Source organism: Bos mutus, chromosome 10 (assembly GCF_027580195.1).
Source record: "Bos mutus isolate GX-2022 chromosome 10, NWIPB_WYAK_1.1, whole genome shotgun sequence".
NCBI lineage: Eukaryota > Metazoa > Chordata > Mammalia > Artiodactyla > Bovidae > Bos > Bos mutus.
Window position 1 is genome coordinate 47,527,908 of NC_091626.1, and position 20,689 is coordinate 47,548,596.

The window sequence follows — 20,689 nt, forward strand, 5'->3', positions numbered from 1 at the left end:
CAGACTAATAGTCTTTTCCCCTAAATAATTAGTTACACGTTACTGAGCACTTTACATGTATCATCCCATTTATTCCCTCAAAACAATCCTGAAGCAGGTACTGTATTATCTCTATTTTAATATGAGGAAATTGAAGCACAGGAAGATTAAATAACTCGCCAAGGAAATACATGGAAGAACAGGATCCAGGAGATAGTTCAAATCCAAAGCCCCCGCATGCAGCCCCTAGACCACACTGACCCCGAACACTGCTAACTCTCAGTTCCATTTCCTAGGCTCCTTTACTCTTAGTAAGATGTTACTACCACTCTCCTCATCTCAACAGCATGTAACTCTAAAGCCTAGAATGTATTCAATGTTATTTTTACTAACAGTTACTCTAAGCTAAGGTTCATACTGGATGGGTAATTAACTATAGGTTTAAACCTTTTGCATACACAATTAAAGTTATAAACTGTTACTTATCTTTTTGTTTAAAAACAGTAGATCCTTTATATAGGAACAAAAGAAACAGAAAATTCAATTCTGCCTCTCAACATCAGTGTTTTTTATTGGTGCCTTTCTCTTTCCTTTATCTTATTCCTCATCCTCCTAAAACAAAGACTATGAAAACAAATGAGGGAGCACTTCAAAGCTGCTGAGCCTAACTCTGATGAGGTTTGTTAAAAAGAACTGTTTCAGGAGAAAGCAAGATCATTTTCTCCCTCCTTCCCACTCACTCTCTTTCTCTCACATACACACAAAATTTGATCAGAACTCCTAGGTTTCCCATTTGGTTTTAAATTGGATAATTTAACAGTTATAGAGCCAAATTACTTGTGGTCCTTACTGCTACCTTCAAAGCTGGTCAATGATATGTACCAACTGACAAATCTGAACAGAAATCCAGAGGGCCTGAGGGAACACACTATACTGATGTCTGAGGGAAGAGAGTTCCAGGTAAAGGAAAGAGCAAGCCTCAAGAACTGCGCTAGAAGCACATTAGAACTGTCTGTGGAACAGCAAGGGGCTAAGTGGCTAAAGCAGTTTGTGCCAAGTGAGAATGGTGGGGAGGGCCAAAAGGTGACAGGGTCAGCTGAGATATGACTTAGAACTCCGGATTCACTCCAAGTGAGATGAGGAGTTGCTGGAGAGTTTTGAACTTATATTTGAAGAAGATCGCTCCTTTAAAGATAGACTGGGGGTTAGGGTGAATGAAAGGGAGGTAACAGTGTGGCAGGAGAGGAGCTGCTGAGTAATTAGACTCTGGATTTTTTTTTTTTTTAGGTATATATAATTTAGATTAACAATATCCAAAATATATTACCAAAGTGAAATAACATATTGCTCAGATGAATATTACCTGTATATGACAGAGGTCTGGTATTAGTAATTTGCCGTGCTTTCATGGCTTGCTGTTGCTTTTCCAGAGCTGCTAACATATCCCCCAAATCTAGCTGCACAGGTGTTTTATTCTTTTTTCCAGCTGCCTTTGATAAAGCTTCCTGCAAGATAAATATGAAAACATTTTTGTTATAGTATGAAAATGTGACAATTTAAGGGAATTCCCTGGCAGTCCAGTGGTCTGGACTCCACGCTTTCACTGTGGAGGGTGCGGGTTCAATTCCTGGCCGGGGAACTAAGATCCTGCAAGCCATGCGATAAGGTAAAAAAAAGTGGCAATTTAAGATAATTGTATTTGTCACTCTTCCATCCACCCTCTCCCTCAAACTTACCAAATAAACTACCATATTTATTCATAAAAATGAATACATACCTGTAGTTTTTTTTGCTCCATACTTATTTCTGAATATTCTTGAGCGGTGGCAAGGGCTGCTGCTAAAGCTTTCTTCTTTTGACTTTTTGCACGTTTAGGAACTGAGGTTGTAATGGGAATTGGAGTCTGAACTATATTGATTGGTGAGTTTTCTGGTAAATCATCCAACTATGATAACCAGAGAAAACCATTTTTTAGTGATTCCATAAAAATCTAATCATAAGGAAAGACAATCTAGAATGTGAGAAGTTCTACAGTATAACTGGGCTAGACTGTTCAAAAGATTCAATGTCATAAAGAACAGAGTGAGGTGGTAGGACCATTCTAGACTAGCAGACTGGAAAATGATAGCGACATAACAGCATACTGCAGTAGGTGATATAAGCGTCTGGATTCTGTACTAAAAACAAAAGCACTCCAAAGTAAAGTTTTACAACTGGGGAAATTTTAGCAGGGACTGTATGTCGCATGATGTCATTTAATAAATGGTATTTACTTCTCTGAAATGGAACTACAGATTTCAAAGGACAGTGTCTGTTCTGGCTACATTGAAAATACTAAATCAGTACTAAATACAGTGTTTCTTCAATACCATCTGCCCAAGTCTTTATACTTCCCTGTAGTATTTCTTTCCAACACAATCATGGCTCAAAAGACATTCATACATTTTACTTATCATTTTTAAAAGTCACTTACTACTTTTGAAGAAAGTTTCTGTTGCATATTCTCATCTTTAGCATTTCCATTCTCACTTAGTTCTCGAAATCCATCTTGATCCTGAAACAGTTCCACATTTTAAGTAAAAACACAGTCCAAAGCAATAAATTCTTAAGAACAACCTTTTATAATGCTTGAGAGTAATGAGAAATGGGGAAGTAATCAACTCAAGTAATTAACTCAGTATTGAACTATTTTAAGTGAGTCTTAAAAAGGAAGTCTCATTTCTCATAGGCTAACACAAAGCTAATTTAATTATTCAAGGATGAGGACATATCCACACATCCATCCTTTGGATTTCTGTATCTATAACTCCATTTTTATTAATAATTCTACCCAAGGTATTACCCAAAGTAAATAAAAAGAAATTCAAAAAGGATTTTTATCACATTTCACATAATTTGGATTTTAAAGAAATGGCTTAATATGAATTTCATTAATACATTCCCTGTCCCACTGCTACATATACCTAGAAATAAGATTAAAAGTTAAAAAATAAAAATAAATTTCCTATTCAGAGTAATTTCTTAACCAATATCCACCTTTACACTGAAAATTATCTAATATCTTCAAATATAACTATGGAATGAATCATGATTAAGTGTAAATAAAAAATCTGCCACAGGTACCGTTCTTGATATAATACTTCAGATGCACTCTCAAGTCCTTTAGGGCAATTATCAAGTTTATGGAACATATTACTCATCTCTAGCCTCTGGCTTCCGTATATTTAAAATGCAACTATTAAGCCATTTTATAGAAACTATGTTAACAAAAATGAGTTATTCAAATGAGTTACCTGGGATGTTGTTTACCATCTTGACACAAACTCTACTCATTCTTTAAAACCTATTCCAAACGCTAACCCTATCCTGCCTCAAACCCAAAACTTACTACTCCTCTCAACTCTAACCACACCTAAGAATCACCAGGTGTGTGCATGCCTACATTGCTCTTCACACAGCAATCTCCCTAAGGGTAGTGTGTTTCTTCATGTTAATGCATCATGCAGAGCACCTTCCTAAATACATAACAGGCCTCCAATGAGTGCCAGTTAGATGAATAAGTAATAAAAACACTGCCATTAGAATATAAAGCGTCTGCCTATTAGAGAAAGTAAAATAGCCTTTTATCTTCCTTCTCAAGACTCCCTTGACTAGCAGTACAAATTAACCAGATTTAACTATTTTCAAATTTGAAAGCCTTAACAAAAGAGACTCAACACTGATAATTAAAGATGGGGAGAAGATTCATATTAGGTGAAATTTATATAAAATTAAGTTCTATCTCTGCATGTTATTTCAAAATGATGACTATTCATGACAAAAATTTAAAAATAAACATTAATAAAGCTAATGTTTAGACTAACTATATATAACCAAGAAAAAACGTGAGTCAATACTTCTAAGTAACTTACAATCTAACAGCAGTGATGGGTTAAGACATAAAAAGGTACTTATCATAATGTAATAAAAATTAATTTCTGAATGGGAACATTTACTGTAATAATTTACAGTTTGAAATAAGTACCTCAAAATATAGAGACTCAGAATTTGGGTCGCCTCTGTGAGACTGGCTGGGATTTAACTGCTTATTATCTTGTCTCTTTTGCAAATTTTGTCTTCTTTCTGAGGAAGTACTATGTCCTCGGCATCTGAATCCAACCTAAATAAACCCCAAAGAAGGGGGAAAATGTATTAAGTAAAATGTTTTACTGAAGTATAACATACAGAATGTACCCAAAAGTATACAACTCAATGAATTTTCATAAAGTGCATAATTTATTATAAAAGGCCAAAACTTTGATAAATGAGGTAAATATAATGAAAACACAAAAATGTAATAATTAGTGCATATTACTCCCCCCATAGAGTTTTGCCAAGAAAATGCACTGGTCATAGCAAACACCCTCTTCCAACAACACAAGAGAAGACTCTACACATGGACATCACCAGATGGTCAACACCGAAATCAGACTGATTATATTCTTTGCAGCCAAAGATGGAGAAGCTCTATACAGCCAACAAAAACAAGACCAGGAGCTGACTGTGGCTCAGATCATGAACGCCTTATTACCAAATTCAGACTGAAATTGAAGAAAGTAGGGAAAACCACTAGACTATTCAGGTATGACCTAAATCAAATCCCTTATGATTATACAGTGGAAGTGAGAAATAGATTTAAGGGCCTATACCTGATAGATAGAGTGCCTGATGAACTATGGAATGAGGTTCGTGACACCATACAGGAGACAGGGATCAAGACCATCCCCATGGAAGAGAAATGCAAAAAAGCAAAATGGCTGTCTGAGGAGGCCTTAAAAATAGCTGTGAAGAGAAGAGAAGCTAAAAGCAAAGGAGAAAAGGAAGGATCTAAGCATTTGAATGCAGAGTTCCAAAGAATAGCAAGAAGAGATAAGAAAGCCTCCCTCAGCGATCAATGCAAAGAAATAGAGGAAAACAACAGAATGGGAGATCTCTTCCATAGAGATTTCTTCAAGAAAATTAGAGATACCAAGGGAACATTTCATGCAAAGATGGGCTCGATAAAGGACAGAAATGGTATGGACCTAACAGAAGCAGAAGATATTAAGAAGAGGTGGCAAGAATACACAGAGGAACTGTACAAAAAAGATCTTCACGACCCAGATAATCACGATGGTGTTATCACTGACCTAGAGCCAGACATCCTGGAATGTGAAGTCAAGTGGGCCTTAGAAAGCATCACTACGAACAAAGCTAGTGGAGGTGATGGAATTCCAGTGGAGCTATTTCAAATCCTGAAAGATGACGCTGTGAAAGTGCTGCACTCAATATGCCAGCAAATTTGGAAAACTCAGCAGTGACCACAAAACTGGAAAAGGTCAGTTTTCATTCCAATCCCAAAGAAAGGCAATGCCAAAGAATGCTCCAACTACCGCACAACTGCACTCATCTCACACGCTAGTAAAGTAATGCTCAAAATTCTCCAAGCCAGGCTTCAGCAATATGTGAACTGTGAACTTCCTGATGTTCAAGCTGGTTTTAGAAAAGGCAGAGGAACCAGAGATCAAATTTCCAACATCCGCTGGATCATGGAAAAAGCAAGAGAGTTCCAGAAAAAATTCTATTTCTGCTTTCTTAACTATACCAAAGCCTTTGACTGTGTGGATCACAATAAACTGTGGAAAATTCTGAAAGAGATGGGAATACCAGACCACCTGATCTGCCTCTTGAGAAACCTGCATGCAGGTCAGGAAGCAACAGTTAGAACTGGACATGGAACAACAGACTGCTTCCAAATAGGAAAAGGAGTACGTCAAGGCTGTATATTGTCACCCTGCTTATTTAACTTATATGCAGAGTACATCATAAGAAACGCTGGATTGGAAGAAACACAAGCTGGAATCAAGATTGCCGGGAGAAGTATTAATAACATCAGATATGCAGATGACACCACCCTTATGGCAGAAAGTGAAGAGGAACTCAAAAGCCTCTTGATGAAACTGAAAGGGGAGAGTGAAAAAGTTGGCTTAAAGCTCAACATTCAGAAATCAAAGATCATGGCATCTGGTCCCATCACTTCATGGGAAATAGATGGGGAAACAGTGGAAACAGTGTCAGACTTTACTTTTTTGGGGCTCCAAAATCACTGCAGATGGTGACTGCAGCCATGAAATTAAAAGACGCTTACTCCTTGGAAGGAAAGTTATGACCAACCTAGATAGTATATTCAAAAGCAGAGACATTACTTTGCCAACAAAGGTTTGTCTAGTCAAGGCTATGGTTTTTCCTGTGGTCATGTATGGATGTGAGAGTTGGACTGTGAAGAAGGCTGAGCGCCAAAGAATTGATGCTTTTCAACCATAGTATTGGAGAAGACTCTTGAGAGTCCCTTGGACTACAAGGAGATCCAACCAGTCCATTCTGAAGGAGCTCAGCCCTGGGATTTCTTTGGAAGGAATGATGCTGAAGCTGAAACTCCAGTACTTTGGCCACCTCATGCAAAGAGTTGACTCATTGGAAAAGACTCTGATGCTGGGAGGGATTGGGGGCAGGAGGAGAAGGGGACGACAGAGGATGAGATGGCTGGATGGCATCACTGACTCGATGGATGTTGAGTCTGAGTGACCTCCGGGAGTTGGTGATGGACAGGGAGGCCTGGCGTGCTGCGATTCATGGGGTCGCGAGAGTCGGACACGACTGAGCGACTGAACTGAACTGAATTGAACTCCCCCCCATGCATGAACACTTATATTGGCTTTATTTGTAATACCAAAAACAAGAAACATCCCAGATGTCCTTCATTAAGAGTATAAACTCATGTGGTATATTCACCCTATAAAACAGTAGGCGATCATAAAAACAAACTACTGATATAACTAGCAATCTGTAGGAATCTCCAGAAAACCACACTAGTGAAAAAAGTCAATCCTAAAAAGACTGTATCAGTTTATGTATACAGCATTCTTGAAATGACACAATCATAAAATGAGGAAACAGATTAGTAGATTCACATTAGTGGATTCTAGAGTTTAAGGAGAAGCTGGTGAGGAAAGGAAGGGAGTCTGGCTATAAAAGAGTGACATAAGGGATCCCAGTAGTAATGGATCTGTTTTGAATCCTGACTACATTGATGTCAATATCGGGGTTGTGACATTGCACTAGTTTTGAATGATGTTACCATTGAGAGAAACTATGCATTACCTTTTAACAAAAAACTATTTTATTTTAGATCTTTTAATATCTGCAGCTTTCATATTTTTTAATCCTAAGAAATATTAAAAATTTTAAATGTTGTTTATAAGAAAACAGATTTAAGAGAATAAAAATTTTAGTCACATAAATTATTATCCTATTAATACATCTGCAAACTGTTCAACTGTCATACAAAGAACTAAGAGTAAGAAAAAGCATTATCTTAAGACAATTAAGTTCCCTCTCTTAAGTACCCAATGCAACTTATATGAAATGCCCTTCTTAACCAGGACACTTTAGAGAAGATGAGAAAAGTACAGTGTTCTTTACCAGTTACTCAAGAATCCTAATAATAAACAGAACTTGAAGTGTACCTGGACTGCAGGTGCTGGTATACAGGCTTTGGATATGAAATAAAAAATATGCACAAAAAGCCCTGGAAGCACCTGGCAATTCTCATGCTAATCAACTGGTCTAAAAAGACTTGCCAATAAGAAACAGAATTTTTATACTCTCTTGGGAAGTAGGTTGTATGGCAGAACTATAAGCTAGAGCACAGTCATACAGTAAATGTAATTCTTCCTTAGAGGATGTATTGTGAAAACTGGGCTACTTCCTATAACCTATAAGCACCTGTTAAGAAACTAGATAATTTTCCAAGGACCCAACAGATTCTTGGTTTTAAATATTTACTTCATCTTAAAACAGCCTCATGAACATGGATAGAGAGACAGAAAAATACACCATGTGATGAAGCCAATTTTAGAAAAATCTTTGGTAGTATCTAGCAATGAATGTTCTCTATAAAATTATTTCAACTTTAATGTCTGTTTAAAAATTTTCATAATACAGTTTTTTTTTAATTAGTTCATGAAAAGAAGCTCACACAAGGATGGCAAAACAAACACAATTTACAATGTCCAGGTACCAAAGAAACAACTTAATTCACATAAATTATTCACACTGAAATGAGTACTAACAATCAAGCCCCAACACAGGGATGAATAGGAAGCAAGAGAATAATTCCTGAGTGAAAATCTTCATTCCTTTGTACAGTCACTATCACAAAAAAGTACATGTAAATCTACCTTCCAAACAGCATTACCTCAAATGTTAGCCTTCTTGTAAACCGCAGTTAATATATAATGTCGTTACAAACACAAAAACAATTCTTTTAAAAAATAAATGCAACTTAATTCTTGGAGACAAAGTTTGAGGATTAAATTAAAATCCCCAACTAATGGTTCCAACAAAGTTCATGGGGATCAAACATGCAAGTATTTCAATTACCTCCTGAAATGAACCTTTGTTTTTTTTAAGTTCTTCTAAAAGAGTTTTGTTAACAGAGACTGGGCATACAGAACAGAACAAAGCAGAAATAACAAATACATATTAAGATTCTTAAATGACTAGCATAAAATTAATATATAAAGATTTAAGTTTTCATGCTCCATTTACATAACAAAAACACTAAGAATTAATATATGAGGAATATGTACAAATTTGTTTTCAGAAAACTATACAATACTTCTAAAGAACACAAAAAGGTGACTCAAAAAGAGAATGACGTATTTTTTTTCTAGAAAGATGCCACATCATAAAGGATGTCCATTCTCCTTAAGTTGATAGATTAACAACCAAACAACAAAACAGAAAATCCAGAAACAAGATTTCAAAATATATGGAAATTTAATAGGTGATAAAGGTGGCTATCTCAAATAGATGAAGTAATGGACTTGTCAATTCACAGTGGTGGGAGATTTGGGTAGCCACACGAAAAACACAAAATAAGACCCATTTTTCACAACATCCATTAAGACAAACTCTAAATGGAATAAAGATTTAAATGTAAAAAACACAAGAGCATAAACACATTGGAAGAAATCAGACAAATTTCTTTATAAAAAATCAACTTCTTAACAGTATTTAAAACAAACTTGTGCATGGCAATTATTAAGCAAAGTCAAAAATAAAAATGAAAATCTAGTAAAATATTTGCAACTCATAACAGACTAAAGGCTCTTAAAATTTCTTTAAATTTGGTAACAGCCTGATCAAACTGATTTAAAAATGTACAAAAACAGAGACAAAGATCAAAACACAATAAATGGGCAAAGAACATAAGTTCACAGAAAAGTACAAATGGTCCTTAAACATATGGAAAGATGCTCAACTACATGAATACACTATTTCTCCTAACTGGCACAAATCCAAAATCTTGAAAACACATGGTTTCTGAGGCTCTATGGAAATAAGCACTCTCCACATGACTGTTAAGAATGCAAACTGGCACAATCTGGTGATATCTACCAAATAACAGAAGTGATTTCACCTTTTCACTCAGCAATACTTATCCAGGAATATATTCTACTGCTCTACACACAGATTTCAAAATAGCACTGTAGCATATCTACAACAGCAATAGTTTATAAACAATTAAAGTGTCCATCAACAGGACTCCGAAAATAACAAGGATGCATCAACATGTGGTGGTGGTGGTGGTTTAGTCGCTAAGTCGTGTCCGACTCTGTGACCCCATGGACTGTAGCCAGCCAGGCTCCTCTGTCCATGAGATTTTCCAGACAAGAATACTGGAGTGGGTTGCCATTTCCTTCTCCAGGGGATCTTCCCAACCCAGGAATCGAACCCAGGTCTCCTGCATTGCAGGCAGATTCTTTCCCAACTGAGCTACAAAGGAAATCCCAACAACATTAGGAGTTGCATTAAAAAAAAAAAAAAGTGCAGAAACCCTCTGAGTAAATAATACAGCAATATCTCTAACAAAATATCTATCTACTTTGTTAAAAGATGTGAACAGAGCACAGAACAGAATGAATAAAACTTGAGACATATACTTATATTTTTACTTATAATGACATGGAGAAACTCTGGGCAAATACACAGGTACAGGTAAGGGGAGAAAACATGTGGAGACAGGATGCAAATGAGACTGTTGTATAACTTTTTTCACACATTTTTTTCAACCTATTCATAAAATAAAACCATTTTTATTTTATTCAAAAAATAAAACTTAAATTTTTAGACTCTATCATTTACAATTAAGGCTACAGCAGAGTATAGGGAAAAACCTGCTGTTTCAAATGTTAAAGATGCTGGTAAAAGTAGTAAAAAATCATTTCACTGTTCAGTAGTTAAAACCACATGGTACAGGTGTACAAATCTAATAATAAATGGGGAAAAAGCTCAAAAACAGAACCTAAAACATAAGAGATTAGCAGGTGACTAAAAGAGTAAATCAGAAAAAAATTAATATATTACAACATTAAGATAACTGGTTAACTACTGTGAAAACTGACATCATTAGGTTGTACCACACTTCAAAAGAAAACCTTGGATAAAAGTTTTGAAAACATTACACTGTAAAAAAGTAGCAGAAAATACAAATGAATATTTCAGTTCAGTTCAGTTCAGTCGCTCAGTCGTGTCCGACTCTTTGCGACCCCATGAATCGCAGCACGCCAGGCCTCCCTGTCCATCACCAACTCCCGGAGTTCACTCAGACTCACGTCCATACATTTCTAAAAGGCTTTTTAAGCCTTAAAACAATCAGAAATTGGAAAGGGAAAATATTTTGACTTAAAAGAAAAAAGATTCTGCCTATCAAAAAAGCAAACAACTGCACACTTAAGAAAAGTACAACAAAGCCTCAGAAGTAGAAAAGAAAACACATTGTTCAACATCTGGCTCCAGTTCTTTTGGAATGAAGAGATACAAAATAAACAAATGTTTACTCAGTTCCATAATTTTCTGTTTTGTTTTCTCATTAGCTTAGAGGCAGAGGTAAAATATTTTTCTGTATCAGTATCATTTACTCTCTAGTGGACTACTGATACCAAAAGCATCAATGCAGAGACCGCAAGCTTGGCAGGTCTAGCAGTTACAACTTCCAGATAAAATTTTAGTACTTGACCAAACATTCCACAGATTCTGTTTATCTAATCTATATAAACAATTCTTGTTTCAGCTCTTTTTGATCAAATAAAGCTAGACTGCTTCACAAGCCTGCCACAAACAACAATGACTCATTTCTGCAATAACTGTAGGGAAGAGGGCACTATTCTCCTTGTTTTCCTGACAGCATAATTAATGCTAGGGAACTTCATTTCAGGGAGGCAAAGGCACAGGCAAGAATTTGGTTTATTCGATCCATTATTAACTTACTTCTATTTCAGTTCATCTAGATCTACTCATATGGTAACTTTAATTCCCATTAACAAGATTTAAGAAATCCAGGAATGCTATCTAAAAATTTAAAAAGGAAAAATACTGACCAACCAACGCCTCCCTGATTTCAGAGACAACCAATGCAGGAAGATAGTTATTGGAAGCCTGTGGCTGTATATAACTTGCTCTGCTGTACTTTAGCTAAATCTTGCTCCCCAAACCCAGGAAGCTACCCAGTCTGGCCACATTATAGCACGAGGTTGCCATCACTGTGGTACTACAACAAGCACCAAGCATGGTTTATGGTGTTTACAGTCAAGTAAAGACATGGACAAGGCTGCAGTCCTGAAGGTCTAAAAAAAATCAATATTTAAGGCATTAATATGCTTTATGTTTTTTTATATAGATAGGAAAAAGTCACAGAAGATGAAGCAGGACTGTATTCTTTTTTTAAGTTATAAAATATCCAAATACATTCTTAAATAGAGAAAAGTAGAAAATGGTACAATATATATCCCATCTATTCAACATGTTACTATTCTGTTTCATTATTTAAATAATAGTTTTATTCCCTAAACCACTTCAAAGTTACAGATTACCATGTTAAACACAACATGCATGCCCAAAATTAAGGACACTGCTCTTCAAAGCCACAATTTATAATAATTCTTCTCACACCTATTTCTCCAACCTAATCCAAATTACCTGTGAATTATTTCTTTGTTCAGTCTGCCTTCCACCTCTAGAAAATGTCTGATTTTTTTCCATCCAAGGTTTTTTCTGAGTTGCCTGGCAAGTTACATTAGACCAATTTACACCACCTATAATAAATGAGATTTTAAAATATAATTTAATTATAAAGATACCAAAACCTAAAGTGCCCCCTAACATCATGTGTTGAAACTCAGGTCATTCTAAATGTAACACTGGAAAATTTCCATAAACTTTAAGTGGCATTCCAGTTCTTGGTAATGTTAAGTGTCAACTTGCAGAATACCTCCAGCTGACATTTTCCCAACTTCATCAACAAAACCATACTTTCAAATTAACTTGCATTTCTTTGGAAGACTTCTAATTATTTTTTGCAGCATCAGCAAGCTTCATGCTTAAAAGCAAAACTGTGACATGGACGGAGAAGAAAATAGAGCAAAAACACTATGCAGAAAGTAAGTACCTGCACATATAGATGAGTCCACATGCTAAAAATAGAAACAAACAAAAAAAAACAATTATTTTCTGCTTAAGAGTAAACACCATATACCTTGTAAAACATTTCACAATTCCATCTGCTGTGAAGCACGCTTATTATAATCTTAGAAAAATACTTCTCCATAGTGAGTATTTTTATATTAATAGTAACACATACAAAACATATTTTTAACCATCATATTATAGAACTATTAATGAAAATAGATACTTCAGCTTTAGGCGAAGACACAAAGAACTGACACAGATGACAGGTGAGAAGATAAAGAAGCGTCACATACGCTGACGGAGCCAGCATCGGGGTTTCTCGACCCCCCGGCAGCAGGCTGCTGGCTGGTGCTGTGTTTGGGGCTGCAGTAGCCACTGTCGCTGTCAATGTCGGCCTCACTAGCTCCCTGCTCACTAGAGGACTCGGCAGTCGGGTGGGAGGCTCTTCTCCTCCTGCCTTTGGCCTTCCAGAGCATTGCGGCAGAGCTCTCGGAGAGAGATTTGTTTGCGATGTCTGATGGGAAATCTGTAAGGCAAGGAAAGTGTGACAACTCCTCTTGAGGAACAAGCTGACCAATTCTTTTAAATTATCATTAAAATTGTAAGAAAAGAACAATATCTAACTTTGTAAACAAAGAAAACAGGTGTGAAACTTTTTGAAAAGATGGGCAGAAGATGCTCCTGACAAGTTGCTTTATAACATGTATTTATTATGAAGCGAGTATCTGCATAACTATTTGTGTATTTAATATTATATAATTAAAACAAACCACTATCATCCGTTTAAACATCACCAATCCTTTGAAGTCCACTGCATGCTTCCTCCACCACTTTATTCTCTTCCTCCCTCAGGGGCTATTCGGAATTGAGTTTATCACTCCTTCACTTTTTAAAATAGATTTACTGTGGACTTCTGTATTTCCAAAACATACACTATGTACTTTTGCAATTCTACCTTTATAAAAATGGAATCACATGTCCACATTCTTCTGTGACTTGCTTCCCCCTGACGCTGCTCTCTCCCTCAAATGTTGATTGGTTTTGAGATTCTGGTGCCTGTGGCTGTAATTCATTAAGGTCACTGAAATCTAGAATGCCTGTGTATGAATATACCAGAGTGCCTTTGTCCTCTGTATCACTGATGGGACACTTGGGTTGTTCTAGGGTTTTGCTCTCAACAACAGTACTTCTGTAAACATTCTTATATAGATTATATAGATATAAGAGTATGTATGTGTGCACATGAAGGTTTCTCTAAGGTAAATATCGGTCGGCTTAGGGGTTACATGTAATGTTCAACTTTACTTGGTAATGCCGAATCATTTTTCAAAGGTGGTTCAAACAGTTTGCACTCTAAGAGCAGGATATAAATAACCCCGCTGGTGCACATATTCACCAAATACTAGACACTGTCCTTTAGGCTGTAATTTCTCCCAATTGCTGGGTATAAAAAGATGGCTCATTGCAGATTTTAATTTGCATTTTCCTGCTTAATAATGAGGTTGAGAATAGCCATGTATGTTTTCCCCTCTGTGAAATACTTGTTAGTTTTACTTTTGGATTGATTTCTGTCTATTTTTCTACTAAGTTGCCTATTTCTCATTTTTGTATTTCACAAATTGTAATTACAAGGCATTTTAAAAAACAAGACCTCTTACCAACTCCTCCCAACCCAGCACACCACTAAAATTCCTTTTACTACATAATTTTCCCCACAACCCTTTTTTTCACAATCACAATTTTTCTATATATAACTTTTATACAGAATCAATATAATTTTCAGTTGTGCTGTTTAATTATATATATGTTCTTTGTTAATTATAATATATGAAGGTTCCATATTAGTTCACTGAGTGGATGTCCTGGGCACCTCTTTGGACTTGTTGCCTGTTACTGGACATTGAGAAGTTTTCAGTGGTTTTCTGTGTGCTGCTGCAGTATACACATCTTTAATCAAACAGTTCCTTTTCTTTCTGGGAGGAGATTCCATTTGGATACACTGTCCTCAGTAGGCCAACTGGGTCAAAACAAAGATTCCTATAGTTCTGCCAAAGTGTTTCAGCCCCCTGGCAGCACTGCATTCCAGGGGCCCTGAGTGCAAGGTGAGATCATTTTCTTACTGATTCTTACGAATTCTTCCTATGTCCTCATACTAATCCTTTGTCAGTTACATACATGGTAAAATCCTTTCCAAGATTTATGACTTGTTCCTTCATTCACTCTTTTTTTTTTCCTTTTGGCTGTGCTAAGTCTTTGCTGCTGCACGTGTGTGCTTTCTCTAGAGGTGGCTACTGGGAGCTGCTCTGCAGTTGCAGTGCTCAAACTTCACTGCAGCAGCTTGTCTTGTTGCGGAGCACAGGCTCTAGGGCGTGCAGGCTTCAGTAGCTGTGGCTCGTGGCCTCAGTGGTTGCATTTCTAGGCTCTAGAGCACAGGCTCAAAAGTTGTGGCACAGGCTTAGTTGCTCTGTGCCATGCAGGATGTTCCTGGACAAGGGACTGAACTTGAGTTTCCTACATTGGCAGGCAGATTCTTTACCAGTGAACCACCAGGGAAGCCCCTTCATTCACTCTTGATAAGTAGAAATTCGTAATTTTATAAAGTTTTCTCCATGCAATCATAAAGATATCTGCCTATATTTTCTTCTACATGAGGTTTTCTCATTTAAGTCCTTAATCCATCTGGAACAGATTTGCATGATATAAAAATTAATCAATCAATTAATAACAATTAAAAACATAAGATCTGCATGATGTATATGTTAAGGGTCTGTAATGCTATCTCTGTCATTTTCCTTGTATATGTTTTCACATATACGGGTCTGTTTCTGGGACTCTGTTCTGTTTAATCTTTGTATACTGTATTTTATATATTTTTATATAAGCCTATAAAAAATAAATGGCTTAGTAGGTCTTGCTATCTAGAAAAAAAATTCTTTTAATACTTTTTTAAAAATGCTTTTAATTAAAAAAATTTTTTTTAATTTTAATTTTTTTAGCCATATCATGTGGCATGTGAGATCTTAATTCCCTAACCAGGGACTGAACTCATGCTCCCCAAAGCAGAAGCAGAGTTCTAGCCACTGACCCACCAGGAAATTCCCAAGAGGAAATGTTCTTTTCCAGGGAAGTCATGGCTCTTTTCAGATCAGTGCTCTTTTATTTTAGAAATTAGTTTGTCAAGTTCTCCAAAAATCCCCATTGGAATTTTGATCAGAAATGCACTGAATATGTAGATTAACAAAGGGAAAAATGCCACTTGCAACATCAAATCATCCTGAATGAGCGATTTAGGTTTTTTAAAATGTCCTATAATAAAGTTAGTTTTCAGTATAAATGTCTTACACTTTGTCAGGTTTATCCCAGAAACTGTATTTTTGTTGCTATTGTAAATGATATATTTTCTTAAATTCTGATTGTTGGTGATAGTGATAGTGAAGTCGCTCAGTTGTGTCTGACTCTTTGCAACCCCATGGACAGTAGCCAACCAAGCTCCTCCGTCCATGGGATTTTCCAGACAAGAATACTGGAGTGGGTTGCCATTTCCTTCTCCAGGGGATCTTCCCAACCCAGGAATCGAACCCAGGTCTCCCGCATTGTAGGCAGACACTTTACCGTCTGAGCCACCAGGGAAGGCTGATTGTTGGTAACACACTTATAATTAACTTCTGTGTATTATTTTATACCTAGCCATCTTACTAAATTCTTTTAAATAATACAAGCTTGTGTTCAAGAGTAAAAATGTATTACAAATTCCTTAAACCATAATTTGCATTCTACCTATAATTGACATCAATTCATCCTGATAAATTAAGAACAACCTGAAGAATAAGAATACTGATAGAAGGTATAATCTTCTACTCAAATTATATCTTCACCTTTCCACTTTCTAATTCTTGAGATTCAGAAGGTTGTCTTTGTAGTCACTTAATGAGCAAACCAAAGACGTTAGAACAAATTTTTAAAGTAGTTCTTAGGGTTCAAAGCATGTAGAAATGGGTCACTGTGTCTAGGAACAACCAAAACATACAGAAGTTTGTCATATATTACCTTATGGCTCTTTATCATAAACCATTCCAAGCATTCGTCAGTCTGTTAATCTTACCACTTTATGCCCTACAAACCATACAATGATTGTACTATCAGCAAGCTGTTTTTTGACTGATTCCCAGATACTTTCTTACTCCTAATGAACCTAAGGAATTGTCAAAGGATAACTGAACGGATGTCCAACAAAAAAGGTACAGTACAAATGAAAGAAAGTGTGTACCATCTAATTCATTTCAAGCCAGACAGCACTTTTGTAAAAACTGTAAAGGGTAAAAAGCAAACATACCTTTGAACAGATCTAGTCCTGAATCATTAATAAGGATTTTTAAATGACAATGAGTGAGAGAAGACAGCTATCTACTCTATAGCTATTAAGCTAATTATCCGGGCTACAAAATGAAATTTCACATATAACTGGAAAACAGTGAGAATTTTAAAACTACTTATTAACTGTTACCTATTGTCAGGATAAAGCTTTACTTTAATGTTTACATAGTCCTCCAAAAACTTTTAACAAAATGATATACAACTAGCCCAAAATTTTTACTTGTTTGAGGATACATGTTACCACTAATAGGTCTGGTTCAGATCTTATGCTAAAATATGGTACACGAAACTTGATAAGTTCTTCTATAAAGATATTTATAGAATGTTTTAAAAGGGATTTTAATCTAGTTATTAAAAAACATATGAAAAATAAAATATGTACAATTCTAACTTCTACCAAAATGAGTCCCTCAAATTTCTATAATATCTTCAAAATTCCATCTCTGATTTCTGAACTGCTTCACTACTGAAAGGGGATAAGGAAACCTCAAATCCTGCTCAAAACTATATAAGCCATCACCCAAGTTGAAAGAACTTTAAGAACATGGGACTGTTTCATCTTTCCTAAAGAATTTCACAAAGTGGCGGGATAAACAGAAGACTGAAAGTCCAAAATCCTAAAAAGTGGTAGAGTCTACAATTACAAAGTCAATGCATGACAACAGATACAGACACAGAGAACAAACTTGAGGTTGCCGAAGTGTGTTGGGGGCGGGGGCGGTGCTGGGGGAGGGGTGAATTGGGAGTTTGGGATTAGCAGATGCAAACTGTTATATAGAGAATGGACAAACAACAAAGCCCTACTGTAGAGGACAGAAAACTGTGTTCAATATCCTATGATAAACCATAATGGAAAAGAAAATGAAAAAGAATGTACTGTATATGTATGTATAAATGAAATCACTGCTATACAGCAGACATTAACACAATACTGTAAATCAACTCTATTTCAATAAAATAAAAAATATTTTTAAATCTATGATGTATATACATAAGAAAAATCTTGCCTTACCAGTTTGCTGTGAAGCATCTACCAGTAGCACAATTTTTGATCGATTATCAGGACCTGCTGCACTTGTCTCTTTCTGAATAGCTACATTTTTCACCAGTGGTCTTTTGCTTTTTATGTGCTGTTGTGTAAGTTGTTGCTGATTGAAGTAAAAAAAAATTAAAATCTTATTCAATGTACTAATAAACATTATAAAATATATCAATACATCCTTTAAAAATATACTTAAATGAGGCTACAAATGAGTGACTCTCAATCCATGAGGAAACAGGGTTACTGTGTTAGGATTTCATTAAATTATCTACAGCTAATCATAGGAGGCTATATAATGTATTATATACACATTTATATACTACTTTTCAAATAACCATTAATACTATTATAATTAATGAGATATATTCATTTTAATTGTCATTTGCATTTTAAATTTTCTTAATAATAAATAATAAGAGTATAACCACATCAAGGGGTTATAAATTTTTATTTAAAAAGGCAGTATCAGTAAAAAGGGTGGTAACTTATCCAAAAGCTCAATTTTTTCATGAGAGCAATGAAGTACAAAAGAAATTTCTGCTTTAGAATTTAAAAAGAAAATATTAAAAAGCTGATCCTTTCCTTCATTTTTTAAAAATATGAGTATCCATCATTTAATAGCAATTTATACAAAAGAACTCCAAATTTAACTCCTTAGATAACTTCTTAAAGTGCTGGAAATGTACTCTGAGAAATCATGTTACTTAAATACTTGAAAGTTATATACTATTGTCTATTTCCAATACTTATTTCTTTCATTCCCAGATATCCCAAAAGGATTTCCCTTGACCCAGAAAGTTTCCACGGACAAAAACTAATAAGCTTTTCAAAGCAACTTCTACAGCTTGTTTGTATTTTAACCTGAAAAAAGTATGCCAAAAGACATCATAGACTTTTCACCGAAGAGGCTGGGCTAATGGAATCTAGGAAAGCATGAACTCCTTGACAACAACAGACGTAAAAGGCATTTAATCACTCTGCTTTCCATTAGCTCAAAAGAAGCTAATCTGAAAGAAGCTTCTTCTAAAAGAAGCTAAGAAGAAATCTGGTTTTTCTTATTTGCTTTGACACTATGGCTTCAATAGAAAAATAATATTTTACTTAATAAACAGACACCTAGAACTAACCTTAAAACTCTTCTGTGATTTCAAGGCCTTTGTGTCTTTTTTTTTAACTTAGTCAAAAGGCTGGTGTTGACAAAGTCATTTCGCACATTTATCTTTAATTTTCTTTAGCCCTAGGAGACCCTGTGTTCATATAATAAAGCACTCTCTAAAAAACAAAGTGCTGTTCCTACTAAAAATTGACAGAATAGAAAACAATGAAGTTGAAGAGACTTAATTCAATATTCTTTTCCATAATATCTCTTGCTTATTTCTGAAGATTGATGTACATTAGATGTACATTAGCCACTTAACACTGCTAGGAAAGGAGCCAAACTAATCCCTTACTAAAACTGTGTCACTATGCAATTTTTATCACTAAATTAAAATAATTTGTAAATATTTGTACATTATGCTTATATAAACTCTCTAACTTGAAAATGACTGTTAATCCTATCACCATTTAAAGAATGAGGAACAAAAGTAATGGAAAAGTTATTTTTAAAATGCTACATCCTTAACTGTTTTTTAAAAAGTAAAACTCAGTAGTAAAGGCTAATCGATACAAGTAGCAAATTACTTACACTAACAACAGAAATATCCAACACAAAAGCCAATCAAATGTGGTCACTTACTTTTGGTACCACTGGTCCTCTATTACTATTTCTGTTTCGATGGCCAGACAATGGGAAGACCTGTCCAAGGTGATTTGGACGCTCAGTGCATTCTGTGGTTATAGTATTGACAGTATTTGCAGCCTGAAAAGTGTTGGAGTAAGGTGCAGGGAAAGGATGATAGAAACCCATGACTTGTGCACATGGTGCTGGCATCAGCTGATAATATGTATACTCTGTAGAAACAGGTGGCTGAGCAGATATAATGGGGTAAGCAAGGTACGGTCCAGCAGGGTTTGGATTAGGCTGTTGCCATCGTATATCATTGTTATATAATGGAAACTGTCTGTAAAACCAAATCAAAAAAGAACAAATCTATTGACATGCATGTCTGAAAATAATACAAAGCAAATTTTCAACTTATTTTAATAAAAGAAAATAACAGTATAAAATGTGCTAGGTTGCTTCCATTGTATCTGACTCTTTGTGACCCTATGGACCATAGCCTGTCAGGCTCCTCTGTCCATGGGATTCTCTAGGCAAAAATACTGGAGTGGGTTGCCGTGCCCTCCTCCAGGGGATCTTCCCAACTCAGGGATCGAACCTGCAACTCTGAAGTCTCCTGCATTAGCAGGCAGGTTCTTTACCACTAGTGCCAACTGTAGCCTCATAATAATTCTGAAAAAGAGATCATTTTTTATCAATTTCCTTGCTATAATTAGTTTTTACGTACGTGTAATAACAATTTTAATTGACAGTATAAAGGAATTCGGGCTTCCCTGATGGCTCAGCGGTAAAGAATCCGCCTGCAGTGTAGGAGATCCAAGAGCTGTGGGTTTGATCTCTGGGTCAGGAAGATCCCCTGGAGTAGGAAATGGCAACCCACTCCAGTAGTCTTGCGTGAAAGTCTCATGGACAGAGGAGCCTGGTGGGCTACAGTCTAAAGGGTCACAAGGAGTTAGACACAACTGAGTGTGTACACACACACACACACACACAAAGAAATTTAACCTGACAGTTTACTGCAT

The 20,689-nt window shown here is 35.8% G+C and overlaps 1 protein-coding gene across 2 annotated transcripts in view; it reads right to left on the reverse strand.

The window, feature by feature from the left end:
• The window catches only part of SECISBP2L (SECIS binding protein 2 like), a 60,136-nt gene that overhangs the window by 28,075 nt on the left and 11,372 nt on the right, over positions 1-20,689 (reverse strand). The window contains exons 3-11 of one of the 2 annotated variants that reach the window (XM_005892160.3): positions 19,683-20,007; positions 17,915-18,050; positions 12,822-13,054; positions 12,509-12,533; positions 12,040-12,155; positions 4,004-4,138; positions 2,453-2,533; positions 1,757-1,924; positions 1,343-1,484 (exon numbers count right to left, since the gene is read on the reverse strand). In XM_005892160.3, coding sequence (XP_005892222.2) covers positions 1,343-1,484; positions 1,757-1,924; positions 2,453-2,533; positions 4,004-4,138; positions 12,040-12,155; positions 12,509-12,533; positions 12,822-13,054; positions 17,915-18,050; positions 19,683-20,007 — 1,361 coding nt within the window. The remainder of the gene's footprint in view (positions 1-1,342; positions 1,485-1,756; positions 1,925-2,452; positions 2,534-4,003; positions 4,139-12,039; positions 12,156-12,508; positions 12,534-12,821; positions 13,055-17,914; positions 18,051-19,682; positions 20,008-20,689) is intronic. The other variant, XM_070377872.1, reaches the window with a different exon arrangement.